The 17,380-nt window shown below is 32.4% G+C and overlaps 2 protein-coding genes across 3 annotated transcripts; both read left to right on the top strand.

Annotated features, from left to right (window-relative positions):
- Window positions 1-143: 143 nt before the first annotated feature.
- On the top strand, window positions 144-7,653 carry LOC143617220 (uncharacterized). Of its 2 annotated transcripts, none has more exons than XM_077089848.1 (12): window positions 144-230; window positions 3,093-3,176; window positions 3,275-3,445; window positions 3,734-3,799; window positions 3,963-4,028; window positions 4,325-4,453; window positions 5,367-5,524; window positions 6,029-6,119; window positions 6,206-6,274; window positions 6,958-7,049; window positions 7,148-7,211; window positions 7,400-7,653. In XM_077089848.1, the coding sequence occupies exons 1-12, from the start codon at window positions 174-176 to the stop codon at window positions 7,502-7,504; spliced, it is 1,152 nt and encodes a 383-aa protein (XP_076945963.1). In that variant the 5' UTR covers window positions 144-173; the 3' UTR covers window positions 7,505-7,653. The 2 variants fall into 2 exon arrangements, with proteins under 2 accessions (XP_076945963.1, XP_076945964.1); XM_077089849.1 differs by having other exon boundaries at window positions 5,373-5,524.
- Window positions 7,654-11,239: 3,586 nt separating this feature from the next.
- Window positions 11,240-12,881, top strand: LOC143617225 (two-component response regulator ARR17-like). Its single transcript, XM_077089853.1, has 5 exons — window positions 11,240-11,354; window positions 11,477-11,559; window positions 12,327-12,404; window positions 12,494-12,564; window positions 12,671-12,881. The coding sequence occupies exons 1-5, from the start codon at window positions 11,246-11,248 to the stop codon at window positions 12,759-12,761; spliced, it is 432 nt and encodes a 143-aa protein (XP_076945968.1). The 5' UTR covers window positions 11,240-11,245; the 3' UTR covers window positions 12,762-12,881.
- Window positions 12,882-17,380: the final 4,499 nt, after the last annotated feature.

Consider the following 17,380-nt stretch of genomic DNA (forward strand, 5'->3'; position numbering starts at 1 on the left):
ATATTTACGAGTTAGACTTTTGAGGTGTTATGACCCATGAGAGCTATCTACGAATACCATAACACTGGGCTTATAAGAAGCCCAGGCCCATGAAATAATTACATCTAAAAGCCCTAATAAATAAATCTCAAAACAAGTAAACTCTCAAGTCTCACCAACAATGGCGTCTGCTAATGGAACGTAAACGAGCAATCGTATCTGCTCTATGCAAATCTCGATCTCTCGACGCTGTAAGCAACCTTCAATTCAACCTTATTCATTTCAAATCAATACAATTAATTAGGTTTTTTTTATAGCTATTGATTGATTACTTGCTCGTATACTCAATTGTTCACTATAGTGTCTACAGATTATTAACTTCAATTCATATTTTTAGTTTTTGTTATATAACTTGTGACCTAAGAAGTACCTTCTACATGCATTCAGCTAGGGGCGAGCAATGAAATTAACCTAATTAGCCGAAAAATCGGTTATCTATTTTTGGTACCCTAGGCAATGTTGTAAAAGTAGGATTACAAGGCCGAGTACACTCCGAGTACTCGCTACAAGGTATGTCACCGAGGCGAGTTTCTGTAAATCCGCCTAGTTACTAAGAATCGGTCAAATGTGATCAACATCAGCCAGAATCACATCTTATCGGTGAACTTGGGCCGATTTTGACTCAAAAAAATAAAACATAATTTTAATTTCAATAATATTAAAGAACAAAAGTCATTTTTTTAATTAATGATTAGTAATTTTTAGAATATTTTATATTTAAAAATGTATTTCTTTTGTTTATATTGATATTCACCTATTTTGTTATAAATATTAGTAAACTTATGATATTTGACATATATATAATATCCAAATATTAATTTTCTTTATATTTACCATGTTCGAGTACTCTCCGAGTACTCCGAGCACACCCAACTCCCCAGTTGGCCGCCTAGGGTCCGCCTAGCGACTTTTGCAACCTTGACCTTAGGTTAACCGAAATGAACTGAACCGATTCGTTCATATTTTCATGCGTTTGTAGCTTTTATATCTCCTTTTCATGTATTTATACCTCCATTTGACTGATTACCTGTTCCTATAATCAATTGTTTACTACAGTTTGCATTTTATTTCAGTTGCATAACAGTTTTATGTTCAATTGATATTTTTTTAAGAACCTGTGACCTAATAAGTACCTTCTACATGCATTCAGCTAGGGGTGAGCAATGACCGAACTGTTAACTGAAACCGAACTGAAATAAACCGGATTAATTGAAAATCGGTTACTTTGTTTCTTTTACCCTTCGGTTGAACCGAGTCATTCATATTTAAATATATTTGTAGCTTTTACATCTTCATTCTATGCAGTCAATATCGGTGCTATAGCGGTTATCGGACCTCTAGCAGAATATCGGTACTGATAATTTCGGCTATATTGACATATACTTGACTGATATTGGAACCATAGTTATCAAAAGCGATAAGCGCTCGGAAGCGTTGAGGCTTCACCTAGCGCCCAAAATAAAAGCGCAAAAAAAGCGCCCGATTTTAAAAAAAAGCGCACATTAAAAAACAAAATTATAACTAAAGTAGAACATCTTATTAAGAAAACAAATATTTATTCTTGAAACAGTTCATAGTATTTAGTCATGTTTATCATAATTTGATATATATAATGATAGTAGTTATATAAGTATATATTAAAATATAATATATCATTATGTAACTATTATTATTTACATATCAAATTATGATAATGATAAACATGCCTAAATACTAAACAACATATACTGTGTTATATTTATAAAAGAAAAATAAATAATAAATATAGAAAAAAAGCATTAAAACGTATATATATTAAATAATAAATAATAAACTAGTTGATCCCTTAAATAGTGGGAGTTTTAGTTTTTACTTGAGAATAGGAACAGGTGGGTTAAATGCCTTTTTAATAATTAATACGCATGCCATTAAAAACAAGAACAGGTCAGCGCTTTTAATATCGATGCATTAAAAGCGCATTTATTGCGCCTCGCCCAATAAATGCGCTTAAGCGCCTTAAGCGGTCGATTTTGATAACTATGATTGGAAAGATATTTGACTGATGTATCACCGATTTTCCCAATACCAGTTTTTTAGGTTTTAATAGTTAATTTTAAGTGTTTATTGTTAGTGTTTTAAGGCTTAATTAGTTCCTACTTGCTACAATTGTTAGTGTTTTGTAAGTTGCAAAAGGTTAATTGTTTAATGGTAGGGGAGTATACTGAACTGTTAGTGTTAAATTGCTATATATATATATATATATATATATATATATAGTTCTGCATGATATTAAATTTACTGAAATCCCACCGATATCCCACCGTGATAACCGATATCTCAAATATCAGTCCTTGACGGGTATCCGATGTTTTTCTGCATTAATTGCATAGTCCCCATTTCATGTGGTATACCTCCATTTTTTGTATTTATACATTCGTTTCATGTTTTTGTACTTCCATTTCATGTAATTGTACAACTATATCTCCATTTCATGTAATCCTAGGCAAATGTTTTAGCCAAACTTTGGTTTGGTTATTAAACCAAATTAACTTAACCAAAAACTGACAAACTAACTGAATACACAAAGCCGATTGACCAAATACCGATTTGTCATTGGGCAAATGTTTTAGCCAAAGTTTGGTTTGGTTATTAGGCCTCACTTTTTTTAAGCCTAGGTCCCGGGCGAGGCCTATGCGCCTAACACATTTGATAACTATGGCATCAGCATTTATAACTATTGTAATTGTCAGCAATTTTGCTTGTTGAGCTGCATTATTATGATATAAACTTTAGCAATTATGTATTATTCTATTATAACTGTAGCTTCTTCATAACATTGTTTTATGTCATAGTATGAAGTTAAGAGTCTTTTTCTTTTGATTTTCATTTTCTGATTTATGTTTTATAATCAATACATAAGTCGACTGTGCTAAAAACTTATGCGAATTTGGTGTCGTGGACTTTTGTGTGTGTGTGTTTCAGATAAAAATATCTTATGAATCGCTCCTTTTTGACCTGTCATATATCAAGTGTATTCTGAACCCTTGTTGGCTTGTTCTACTTCTTGTACTCAGACAAAATTCTTGGATGATGCGGGGAGTGACATCAAAAGCTTGAGTGTTAACATCATGAAGACTGCTTATGAGAACAATGAGGAGGTGAGTAAATATCAGTTTTCTGGTTTCACTGTAATTTGCTTGGCGAAATAAAAGAGAATTTATGCTGATCTTAATGGTTAATACTCACTTTTTGGCAGTTCAACAAATGGGTGGCGTTTGCAGAGAAATTCCCATCAGATTCTGAGGCATGCTTAAAGAGTCTAAGCCAATTAAATGAATATTTGACTGATTATTCTGTTCTCGTTGGTGGTGGATCCAAACCTTCTGATGCTGATATTATTGTTTTCTCAACTGTTCATCCACATGTGGTATGCGATACTCATTTTACAGCTCAGTTTTTAGATATAATGCATTTAGTGTATGGGCTGAAATCCTTCATATTATCTAGTGGGGATGTTTTATGAATTTGTGGTATAAGTCAAGTTAGTTTGAATGGTTTTTTTATGTGTACAATACACGAGCTAGTTAAGATTGAATATCATGATGATCTTCTGTTATCTTTAATTTGCTTAGTTTTTATTGTCGAACTTTGTAAAGTTATTCTCTGTTAAGCTTTATTTATATCATATCTAATGTCTGATGTTTGTTGTTTGCAGGTTAGACTTCCAAACACAGACAGGAGTAAACTGCCACATTTGATGAGATGGGTGGATTACATCCAGGTAATTGAATTTATTCTTCATGAGATTACATGTACTTTTTAAGTTTTATTTTTAGAACAAGTTTTTAAGCATTGTAAGTTACAAATTAAGAAAGTAGCTCCATAACGTGACTTAAGCTAGCATCCTTTTCTGTTTTGCTAATTTATCCTTATTCATCATGCAGAGTACCCATGACTTCGGAGAGCTATTTGAAAGGATTGTGCTAGAGAAGGCCCCCTTTGATCCTCCAGTGAGTAGAATCTATATAATTTTACTTTTAAAATGCTTTATTTTTCAACTGTTTATATATAATTTTCATTCAACTTATGCTGAATGTTTTCAAGTAGTATATACTATTATACTCTATGCATCTTCAGTGACGTGTCTCAATTTTTTGTTATCTTGTTGTTCGCATAGAATCACTTATGGCACATAACTATTCCATGCCCTTAGAATAATATTTTACTGCCTGGGATACTTGCCGACTTGCAAAGCACTTTTACTGTGTTGTTTGCCTATGAATTTCTTTTTCCTCTCTCTTTTCAGTTGACCAAACAGACAGCAAAGGTGGAAGCTGAGTCAAGTACAAAAAAGGCCGAGTCAAGCACAAAAAAAGCTGCCCTGAATGGAAAAGCAGCAAATTCAGGAGCTGACTCAGAGAAAAAATCTGACTCGGTATGATCTCTTTAGGTTCTGACGCATAGAATAGCAACATAATTAGGTTGGTGATTCATTTTGGTAATTATACTATTTAATGTTGGTAATTGTATATGTTTTTTATAGGATTAATTTCATATATACCCTTACAAACATTACAAATATCATATATACCCTTACAAAGTAACTAAAATATCATATATGCCTTTACAAACACAATGAAAGTATCATATATACCCCTATTAATAAATAATAATTTAATAAATGTTCATTTTACCGTTATTTTTCAAAAAAGTTTAACTTTTATATATGCTCATTTTAACGAATATACTTTTCTACCCCTTTCTATTACATAATGTGTTTATACCCTATGTTATTGTTTTAATTTTAATTGACGTTTCTCACCTTTAACGACTACCAGATCGTCTCTCGTCACTTCTTCAAAATTGCAAACCATTCAAAGATTTATCGCATCGAATGGTCTGCACTGTAAAACCTTTTATCGCATCTACTCAAACTAGAGTAATATGGTCATTTTTTATATTTTTTAAAGAATTGGGTATATATGATATATTAATAATTTTGTAACTGCATATGCGATATTTTTAGTCTTGCATGGGTAATCCGTATATATAATATTTTCAATATTTGTAAGGGTATATATGAAATTGCCCCTTTTTTATATGGGTTGATTTGGGAATTATGTAATTTCTGATAACCGATGACCGGTTTCATGTTTTTGTTGTGTTTCTATTTTGATAGTTACTAATTATTTTGCTCTCTTAAACCTTTAAGAAGTACTTTAATAACCAAATAAGAACTTTGTTAGGAGTATTACAAATTGACACGTGTAGGAACAAAATTTGATTACATTACTAGAAGTTATTAAGCTTGTTACTGTAGTAAACTTACTTAAAACTTTTTCTTGAAGTCGAAGAAACAAGCATCAGGAAAACCAGAAGCTGCCACAGAGAAGAAGAAAGTGCCTGAAAAGGTACCAGATGACAAAGAAAAAGAATTAAGTGTCAGTTTATTAAAAATCCAGGTTGGACTCATTCGTAAGGCTTCCAAACATCCTTCAGCTGATAGGTAACTAACTTGTTTCATTCCATATTCTCTATTTGGTTCAATCTTCTTACATTAAAACGTACAACTTACATATTACATGGTACAACACCGACTAAACATAGTTGGTGCCTTGGTGGTTTGCCAAGTGATTTTAGTGGTGTACAAATCACCTCCTGTTTGTATTAAAACTTTCAGATTTTGTATATCAAAGGTGGCAATGTGAGTTGTGAATATGGTCAAAACGGGCTGGGCTGGTTGTGTTATCCTTAAAAACACTTGTTTTCTATTTTAGATTTTAAAAAATGTTTTACGTGTTAATTACGATTACAAAAATAGTATTGTTATGACAATGATCTAAAGTCTAAACCTAGTAACTAGTAAGTGATTCAGTAGGTTGACTTGCTCTCCTTTTAGCTAAATTTTAATATTTAACCCATTTTAGTTAAAACACAACCCAAAGCCGACCCATTGGCCATTGACAAAAACAATATTATTGCAATAACGGTCTTCACACTAATGTTTCAGTTTACTTGTTGAGGAAATAGATGTCGGTGAGGGCAAATGCAGACAGGTGGTCAGTGGTTTAGCAAAGTTTTGCAGTCCAGATGAGTTGACGGTATGGACATTTTATAAATTTTATATCTTTTCATTTATAATTTTCAATATTTAACACTTGTTTTTATGCTCTCTTTGACCTTGCAGAACCGTCTTGTAGCATTAATCACAAATGTGAAACCTGGAAAGTTAAGAGATGTTGTTTCAGAAGGACTGGTAAGTGATAACCACCTAATTTGCTATGCAGTTAATGCGGAAAAATAGCGTATAGCGGTCAAGGACCCATATTCGATATATTGGTTATCGCGGTGGGATAGCGGTAACTATGCGAAATTTGTATATATGTGTATAATAAAATATAAAACACTAAAACTTATCTAATATTAATAGCAAAATCAAACGTCAAACCCATAACTATCAGTTAACAAACTAAATGACTAGAAGAGATGAATTGGAGAAGAAACTAACTGACTGGATGGTAAGGTGGAGGATTGGCGGTGTGGAGTGATCGGCTGGATGAGGTCTTTGTTCACCCGTTCATTCATCAGAGTCGATAGGGTTAAATTCAATGGATATTAGTTCTGGGCAAAAAAATAAAAATAAATAACGGGTATGGACTTGGGGTAGTAAAACTGGTCATATTTGGGCAAAAAAAAATTTCAAACGTAAAACTCGATGATAAGACTGATAAAGCGGTAGTAAAATATCGGTGAAATATCAAGGATTTTATCGGAACCGATATTTTGCTGGATGTCTGATAACCGCTAGAGCACCGAAATTGAAAGCATAGCTAATTTGGGGATATTTTATATTTTTAACGAACTTTTAAGGTTTCGTTATACTTGCTGGTTATGATTGTGTACATTTTTTAAAATAATTTACCTTTTGTTATCTTTCAGGTGCTGTGTGCTTCAAACGCAGATCATACGGTTGTAGAGCCATTGATCGTTCCCGAAGGGGCCAAATTTGGTGAAATTATTACATTTGCTGGGTATGTATATTGTATCTAATAACATATGATAATATCTGTCTGTTTATGGTCAATAATATTTTAATCACGATAACGACCACACAACTTTTCATATGCAGGCATGAAGGAAAGCCAGAAGACGTTTTGAACCCGAAAAAGAAACAACTTGACAAGATAACACCGGTAATAATCATTAACAAACATATGTTGATCCTTAGTTTTCAAGCATTTAAAGTTGCATCAGACTGATAACGCGGCCATGGCATGCATGCCATGTTATTTTGTTTTGTTATATTGATTTATTATGTGTGAATGTCATGTATTGTGATACAATGGTGCATGAATCTAACTCAAGTTGTTAATGGGTGCAGAATCTTTTCACAGATGATAAAGGTGTGGCTACATTCAAGGGTGTCCCATTTATGACATCTGCTGGTCCATGCACATCTACCATACCGAATGCGGGTATCAAATGATGCGCGTGATGATGGTGATGCCCATTGAGATTCGCATCTTTTTAACAATGTCAAACATTAATGTATGATTATGATCGTTGGCGGTTTTGTATGTGTAATTCTTACTTTTCTTTCATATCAAAGACAAAAAAACATACATACTTTTGTTGGACTTGATGTGGGGTACCCGTGGAAAACAATTCAAATTTGTGTGCAAAACCGAGTCTAGGTTAACAAAACTGAACTATTTAATTAGGTTTACATTCTGGTTTCGGGCCGACAGATCATGTTTTTCTTTCACTAGTTGGTGTTTAGTTTGATTAGTTGCTGCCTCCGGTCGTAGACACCCATAGAAGTGCACAAAATGTTTTTATTTTATAAAAATTTTTTTAACTGGTTCCGTGTTTGGTCAAAATGTCAAGAACTTGGTTGGGAAAGAACCAATTACGTGTATGATCGGGATTTTGACTGATTTGGCCAGGTTTTATCGGTTTTTGGCCGGTTCAGGTCTGGGTTTTTACCAGGTATAAGTGGAACCGATTCTGGGTGTGGGTTATCCGAGGAACTGGAACCTAATTTGTACCCGCGGTTTTGATCCATCAAGTCAGGTCCGGAACTGGGTTTTATGCTCAAGTCTAGACACCCATAGTGCTTTTAAAAACTTTTCACTAGCACATATTTATTATTTGCACTCGTATAATGGTACATTGGTACGGTCTAGAATGCACAAGATGTTTTAAACTATTGGTTATATAGATTGTGCATAATGGGGTTGTACCTGGTTGTGGAGACAATACCCATGTGAGAAGTAGATAATATGAAATCCAATCCCTAATGTAATATTTAAACAAATGTGAGACTCCATGTTACATGAAGGCCCACCACTTTGTAAATCATTTCATCTTGATCTCTATCCAACCATCCAAGAGATTTTGTTACCCATGAGTGCACAATTATTTTTCCCATTTTTTCAAAAGATTTGGAAGATTTTGTGTATTCTAGATTTTAGATTTTGTGGCATGTATGTCTGTAGATGTGAGATTTTCAGATTTTGTCCTTGTTTTCGAAAAAAAAAGGCCTTTGTTTGTGACATATTTTACACATTGGTTACAGTGTTAAAAGCTTAATCAGCAGAACCCGTCTCTCATTTACATCTCTCTTCCATCTCAGCCTTCTCTCTTTCACATATGTGGTCTACGTAAGGAATATGTAATGGGCGACAAATTTGTGGAACACCGCCCCCGAGGTCTACAAAGGGGCGAAATGTGTGTGTGTGTGGGGGGGGGGGGGGTTGTCCATGCATGCTTTTGTTTTTATTATAATTTTAATGGTATGTGTGTGTGATATATATATATATATATATATATATATATATATATATATATATATATGGGAGAGATATTTTGAGAACTTGATGAGTTGTAAGAACTTTAAAAACTCAATTTTGGACCACACATTTAATTAAATGAGTTAGAATATGTAGTTAAGATTAAATTTGATTAAAAAATGAATCAGGAGAGAGAATAAAGATTTTTGTTGATTACACTACTTTAAACTTTAGTTACACATGTGTAAGAAGTCGATTCGGTGTGTAAAAAATTACGGTAATTTTTTGTACATTACTTACACTTACGTATTACACATGTGTAAAAAAAATTCAAAAAAAAAGTTGTTACGTTGAAATCTTTTGAGTTCTTAAAACTCAAAGTGGTTCTCAAAATAAATCAATCATATATATATATATACACACACACACACAACATCATTACACCCCTAAAACAAAAGGTCATTATTTGCTGACTGAGCGTCACATGACGAGTCGCCCTATTTTGTAGCCCCCACTACACATAGCTTTAAAACCTGTATTGCATGTGGTCATACAAATCATGTTTTTATTTGTACTGATTTTAGGTGATAATTTTTGATTCATTACAAATAAATAGATTGGTTTGTGTTTATGTATAACGCATCAAATCATAGTGCAAACAAAGAAAAATACATTAAACGTGTTCAAATTTTAAACCATTCCTTTTAATTTCATGCATCTATGTATTAAACATTATCAAGACACTAAATTAAAAACGTTATCAATCAACAACTATTGATTACCCAACTTGTCATTGATGCATAAGTTGTTGATGTCTATTTTTCACTTATGGCCAAGTTACCACTGATCTAACTTGCAACAAATAGAACAAATTTAAGTTCATTTCAGTTACCACTTATGACTAGTAGCAACTTACTATTGATGTCTGATAATCACTAATGTTTATTTCCATGCAATTTTGGACCTGTCACGGCCGTGTTCCATGGATCCCATCAGAGCCTTGTTCCGAACAAGAAGATTGGGCCCCTTGGAGCCCTCATGGCCTAGGGACTTTGCCTCGTTAAACTGTAGTACATACACATTCTAAACTCGTATCAATGTATATTTAAGTTTCTTCTTTGATCTTAAGATCTTAAGTAAATTCTGATAAACTAAAGTGCATTGACGGTAATAAAATAAGTAAATAACTGAGAGAACTAAATAAATCACGTTTCGTATATTTATAAATGACCATTTCTCATCATTCTCAAAGTAAATTGTCTTGTAGATAAATAAATAAAACGCTAAATGGTTTAGTTATACTTCTCTCAACTTCAAATCAGTAGTAGCCATAAATATATTTATTATGACAAGTCTAGTGATAATAATAATAAGTTTCCATAATGTACATAAAAACAAATGACCGACATTGTATAATTGTATGTACATGTGTTGTAATAATGTTGTGTTTTGGTCCTTTTGAATGTTTAAAGTAATTCATTCGTACAATACAAATCAATGCCGGAGTCTTCACGGGTATAACCTGACTTTGACTTCAATGTAAATCAATGAATGAGAGTAAATGTGAAGAGTATTGAATGAATGTACATATAATATATGTGAGTCTTTTTTATTATTATTATTATTATTAAGTAAAAAGGAATCACTATGGGTTGTGAAGGATATAATCCTGATTTAACAAATGAATGAGGTTAAATATGAATAACCGATAAGTAGAATGGGTGGATCGAATAAAAAGTTTAGAAATAATTGTTAGCGTTAGAGATAAAATATAAAGTTTATTAAATTATGTGTTTAATTTTATACATAACTTTAATAATATATAAATTTGTATCATGAGTAAAGTCAAGGCTTGTTTGCCTAAACAAGTTTATTTTTATGCTCGATCTCATTTAAACTCGACTTGATTAAAGTTTTTTTACAGTCCGATCTCAAGCAACTTATCTCGTTTACACCCGTATGACACCCCAAAACAGCTGGATAACAATACGTTGTATATCCATTCTTACAAAATATATATATTCTAGATTTGAAAACATAATTAAGAGATATCCCAAAATAAATTCATTACAATTTAAGATAAGCTAAAATCTCATTGGAAGTTAGACAGATTCCAAAGGATTCCAACAAAATCTTTTCCTCTAGAATCGATATGTATGCACGAATATATGTTATAAATAAAGCCTAGAGAGAGAATAATAATAATAATAATAACATAAAAAGAATAATATGAATTGGATATGTGTGGGCCAGTGGATCGAATCAAGATAAACCAAAAGAAGATATCACGAAATATTTGTGACTTTGTATTTGATTCTCTATATATATATATATATATTCTATTGTCCTCATATATATATGCTCACATTATAACATCATTTGTTTAAAACTTGTACTATAAGTCTCAACTGATTATTTTGTGTTATCATTTCATTATGTCAATGGAGTATTGTGAAGAAGATGTGCATCATGTGCTAGCAGTCGATGATAATATCATCGATCGTAAGCTAGTTGAGAGGTTGCTTAAGACGTCGTCGTGTCGAGGTAATATGATTAGCATGCACGTATTAGTTTTGTGTTTTTTTTGTTGGTTAATATTTATGTGATTATGTTATGTTATATTATATTATATTATATTATATTATATAATTTGACATTGGTTGTAGTGACAGTAGCTGAAAATGCAATAAGAGCTTTGGAGTATTTAGGTTTGAAGGAAAATCAGCAACAGAGTCAGTTCAATGGCAAGGTAAGCACAAAGTTACGAGCTTAGGATCGAGCTCGAGATCGAACTTAAATGGGTCGGATTGGTCCCAACTCGTTTATTTACTTAAAAATCGAGCCCGAGCTTTACTTGTGGTTTTTTTCTTTACAAATATTGTTATATCAAAGAGAAAAGTAAAATTTCTAACGTACAAAATTTATTATTAATAGAATTTAAAAGATTATGTTTATTACTTTTGTTGTTTTTTTCTTTTATAACTTTTTAAAAGCCAACTAGGCGAGCCGTGGCCAAGCTTGGCTTGAGCTCGACTCATTTGCTTTATCGAGTTGAAAAATCAAGCCCAAGCATGACTTGTTATAAGCTCAAGCCAGTTTGTTATTATATTTTATATTTTTTTTTACAAATATTGATATATTAATAACATAAATGTAATTCTTGATATACATCTAATACAAAATTTATATTTAAGAGAATTTATATCGACTAGCATTGCTATTGGTGGGATATACTGAGTACGATGATGATGATGATGATGATGATGATGATGATGATGATGAGAATTTATATCGACATGGCTATTATTTTTATCTTTTTTAAAAATTTTAATGCAACGAGCCGAGCCTTGGCTGATCTTGGCTCAGGCTCGGTTCGTCTAAATACAAACTTTTTCAAAGCGAACTTTGAGCGAGCCGCTAACTTTTTTAACATCTCTCCGACATGTTTGTTTTGTAATTTGTAATTTTGTATTGGAAACCAGAAGAGTAAAAAATGTAATTGTTGAATTGTGGCAGGGTGCAAAAGTAAATATGATAATTACAGATTACTGCATGCCAGGAATGACAGGATATGAACTTCTTCAGAAAATCAAGGTAATATTGTTATTATTGTAAATAATTTTTTTATCAAATATACGAAAAAAATTGTGTTTTTAATAACTTTATTTGACAATTATAAACAGGAATCATCCATGTTGAAGGATGTTCCGGTGGTGATAATGTCTGCGGAGAACATCCCGAATCGAATAAACGAGTAGGTTTCTTGTTTTCATTATTTTATAAAATGTTAATATGTTATAATAGTAACAATAATCTTGATAATATTAATAATATATTCTATTTGTTTATGAATGATTTAGATGTTTAGAGAAAGGAGCAGAAAGGTTCATTTTGAAGCCATTGAAGTTAGCAGATGTGAAGATGTTGAGATGCCAATTAACAAAATGTTAAAGTTTATAAAGGATATGATATGATGATTTGGGTGTAAATATTTTTCAGTTTATGTTGGTTGGGTTTTATTTTTATATTTATTTAAACTAGATCTTTGTTTAGCATTTTGTAAGACTATTATTTTAAATAGTTAATTAGTTATTGTTATAATTTTTTAACAATTTTTGCCCCCTCTTTTAAGTGTTGATAAATATGAATTGTATTGATCATATCCTTTATATTTATAATTAGTATGTAAATCACAAAACGGTATGCTTCTATTTTTATTTGGAATATGATACGATTATGACGTTTGAAGTTTAAACAATTTTAGACCCATATCAGGACATTATCCTTGAAGTTTAAACAAATATCACGCTCATTTTTTTGTTCAAATATTCGCGATTCTCACATAAATCTTCTATTCATTATAAAATCGTCTTTTAAAGTCGAGTAATTAGCTTATTGTTGGAGAGCGGATTTTGTTTATAAATAAACATTAATTAAATAAATCTTTATGTAGTCGTTATTGTGGACAGGTTCATAGGATATTAATTGGTTTAAAAAACATAACCATTAAATTTGAGATATTCGATTACATACATCTGCTCCGTCTAAAATACGGACATACATCATCCCAAAGCTTGTAAATCAAACCAATTATTTTATTTCATCACACCACAAAATATGTAACTTGACTTGAAACATGAAACTCGTTATCTACATAATATCACACACGTGACGAATTAACATGTCACATTTCACACCTCCGCAACACCATAACAAAATAAACATGTCGCATTTCACACCTCCGCAACACCATAACAAATTAACATGTCACATTTCACACCTTCCACAACACAGCCTAATCGATGATAGTTTTGCCTTTATGTTTGTTGGCATTTACTAATTAGTATGATAAAAATGTTTTGTTACAAACAGTGGCGAAGATTGCTTAGGGCACGGGGTGGCCCCGGCTCCCCCTTTTTCTAATGCAGTAGTATAAATTTACCCGTTTTTCTGCCGAAATTTTTTATACGTAGTGTAAATATAGTCGTTTTCGGCCCAAATTTTTTATACGTAGTGTAAAATTTAGTCGTTTTCGGCTGAAATGTCTTATACGTAGTATAAAATTTAGCTGTTTTCGGCCAAAATTTTTATACGTAGTGTAAACGTAGCCCTTATTGGCCGAAAATTTGAGCCCAGCCACCTTCGTATGTGAAATTTTGTATACATTTTGAATCCACCCCCCCACCCCTCGTCTTATTTCAAGCTTTGCCACTTGTTACAAAATTTTGACACACTTAAATTTTTGTTAATTTGTTATAATACTCACAACATACAGTATATATGAATATTATCTAGACAAATTTTTACCATATCTTCTAATTCTATAACTAGCTATGTAATTAAAACAAAAAATTAGCTCGATTTGATCTCATTTGGTCACCCAAATCTTCATGATTCTTACATATATGTATTAGACTATATAATCATTAGGTATTATAAGTGTATATATTATAATAATATTTAAACCCTAATTATATTATAATGATATTCAAACCCTAATCATCTAAGGTGGACTCGTGGGCTTACACTTATAATACCTAATGATTATATAGTCTAATAATATATTTGCTCCACTATTTGATAACATAACCATTAAGATCCAAATGTCTAATTATTTCCACATTTACCAACACAACAACATCGTTTGTCTTAAAAGTAAAATCAAATAAAACATCCTTAACTTCTGCTAACACACAAACAATGAACATACATGGTTATTAGTACCGGTGATAATGTGGCGGTGGAGGAGGATAATGACGATCCAACCCGAAACAACGAAGAACCGGGGTAACAAAAACACGAAATGCAACCGCCCAATATCGACGTCACCGTCATTAAAGGCCAGCAACAAAACGTGCATATATTATCATGTGGACCTTCATGATGATGGGGATAATAACCCGGAGGCGGTGGGTAGAGGCGGACGGCCGTGGTTGTACATCTTCAATTCTCTCTTGTGTTGGTTAAACCTCAAGACTGTATATGAATTACAAAAAGTAATAAGTAAAGAGCAGATTTTACTCACTATTCGTTAACTAAGAATAACGTACAAGGACTGGCAAACGAGTCAGATATAGGTTTCGGGTCACAAGTCAGAATGAGTTTGGGTTAGGATGGTTTAGTCAGAATTGGTCAACTCAAAAACAGTTATTTGGTACCGAGCCTGGAAGAATCGTTAAAATTTTTTAGGCCTTAATTAAAAGTGTTTTTATTGGGTTTTAAACAATTAAAATTTTAAATTAGCTTATTTTGATTATAATTTGGGTTGTGCAAAAAAAATTATATAAAAATAGGTTTAAATGAGTTAAGTAATTGCGTTTAAAACATTAAAAATACACATTTTTTTCCGATAAAATATATACTTTTTTCTAAAAAAAAAATTTGGGCCTACAAAATGATTGGGCCGGGGACCGTGACCACTCTACACTAGGAAGGACTTGTCTTTGGTGAGCGGTTAACCCAGCGTTTTCACAAAACTAACTAGCATCGTTTAATCACGTACCAGAGTCACATTACTGGCATTTTTAAGATTACGATTCCGTGTTACATGCGTACCAACACCTTACACGCACGTAAGTGCATAACAGTTATAGCATGTTAAAGCGGTTAGAATGAGCTGACCTCGTTTGAAAAATAACACCAACCTAGCCATTCTAACCGGTTTCATTAAAATGAGCTGACATGGGACACCCGTTAACCCAACGGTAACCCATATCAACTCAAAATATTTTGAAAACTACTAATATCAACACAGTTTTAAATGACTAGTCAAAATTAATAACTAGCATCAAGTTGATCAAATCAAAGCATCAAAATTAACATAAAGTAAAAAAACACAAAAACTTAATAAGAAACTTAACATAAATTTACTTAAAACTAATAACCGAAATCATCAACACCTAATTACAAAAATAAACAAAAACAAGTACTTACTGGTAAGTGTGTAGATCTTTTTTTAGGTTGCTTGAATCTATAGAGACGAAGAGTTGGTATAATAAATAATAAAACTTAAATGGGAAGCAAATGTTAGGATGATCAGCATGACCGTCTGGAATGTGATCTAGATTCATACGTGGCACCGATATCAGCCGTTGGATGGTTAGATTGTTACTCAATAGTCATACGTGTTGATCATGTACAAAGGTTACCTCTACCCTTTTATTTGTTTGACTTTTGTAATATATAAAAAAGTGGTGTCTTTTTGTAATTCTATTTTTTATATAAATTTATATGGACTTTTATAGTTCACTGATGGATTTAGCAGCTACAATATCCTTCTTTCAACGTGTATTTTTGAAAGTTGGAAGGCTTAAAACACAACTTTAAATTATATTATAACTGGATTTTTTATGAAACACGGTTTAACTATCACGCTATAGTTTAACTAAAAAGAAAAAAATTGGCGATTGGTTGAGGTTCCATAGCCCACCCCCCCTAATTCTCTCCAACGCTCGTTGACGGGGTGGTGTGTCCAAGGACATTAAAGGCTTTGATTTGGCTTTGTCGCATGTGGGTTTAAATTGAATCAAAAAATGATGAATAATATTCAGATATATGGTCTACTGGTTAGCCTCATAAATGTAAGAAATATTACTATATCCTATATTCAAAGGAAAGAAATGAATTTGAAACATCTTCTGGCATCGAGGGAATTGCACGTATAGAGATTCAAATCGGCGACATGGGGACGATAAAAGGAAAGAGAGGGATGGGGTTTCTCTCGCTTTTGGCATAGTGGGCCCCTGGTGGGGTTTTTGATTCAAAAGAATAAATCAAGAAAATGATAAATCAAGTATGTATCAAAGTTTTCTCATAATAGCTAATATCGCCCACAACAGGTGATCTAAAAAATATAGTATTATTAAGGCGTATAATAAAATCAACATCAAAGTCGCACCATCCAGAAAAAAAAACTTAATTCTAAAAAGTATGGCTTGCAATTCTTGATTTGTATTTAAGAGATAATAAAGGAGTTTAATAAAATACACAAGTAATTTTATATAATTTTATAACTAAAGTTAGTAAACGAGTCTTCATAATTTCTCCTAGGTACATGAAACATACAGCTTTGTTATAAGCATGAGACGTAACCCGTATTCATGTAGAATAGTTGTGTTACGTTGAGATCGTGGTGTTTGGTTTTAACACATTCAACTTATATTTGTCAGTTTCACAGCAAACATCTTTTAACTGCTCGCATAAAATAATTCCGATTTTCAAATCGTGAAGTTAATGAAAGAAAACAATGCAAGGATACACACATTATTTTCCACAAATATACAACTATGCAAAACCTAAATGTTCAAATAAATTTCAACTATAGATAAAAGTATCACTTTCCTGTCTCAAAACTTCTGAGTCGAAGACGCCCGGTTTATCCTCTGCGCTCCCAATTTCAGACCAGTAGGTTTAGACCCCCGGCCTCGACCAGCTGATAAAGGCTTAGCCCTAGTGGTTGGTTGAGGTGCTGCAATAGCAGCCCATGGATCATCATCATCAATAGTAGTAGCACTCGCGTTCCCATTTAGAGGCTTTGCATCCACTTTTGGAGGCGGGGCGGCAATTGAACC

This window comes from Bidens hawaiensis, unplaced genomic scaffold, assembly GCF_021521415.1.
Source record: "Bidens hawaiensis isolate Kalapana, Puna unplaced genomic scaffold, B.hawaiensis_p1.1 tig00053139_1, whole genome shotgun sequence".
Classification (NCBI taxonomy): Eukaryota; Viridiplantae; Streptophyta; class Magnoliopsida; order Asterales; family Asteraceae; genus Bidens; species Bidens hawaiensis.

Bases quoted from the DNA above. Each gene is read 5' to 3' on its own strand.
- LOC143617220 (XM_077089848.1), top strand. From the start codon at position 174: ATGGAACGTAAACGAGCAATCGTATCTGCTCTATGCAAATCTCGATCT. The intron at 6,120-6,205 runs GTATGGACATTT...TTGACCTTGCAG, and splicing joins GCAGTCCAGATGAGTTGACG to AACCGTCTTGTAGCATTAAT. The intron at 7,050-7,147 runs GTATGTATATTG...TTTCATATGCAG, and splicing joins GAAATTATTACATTTGCTGG to GCATGAAGGAAAGCCAGAAG.
- LOC143617225 (XM_077089853.1), top strand. From the start codon at position 11,246: ATGTCAATGGAGTATTGTGAAGAAGATGTGCATCATGTGCTAGCAGTC. The intron at 11,355-11,476 runs GTAATATGATTA...CATTGGTTGTAG, and splicing joins TAAGACGTCGTCGTGTCGAG to TGACAGTAGCTGAAAATGCA. The intron at 11,560-12,326 runs GTAAGCACAAAG...GAATTGTGGCAG, and splicing joins AGAGTCAGTTCAATGGCAAG to GGTGCAAAAGTAAATATGAT.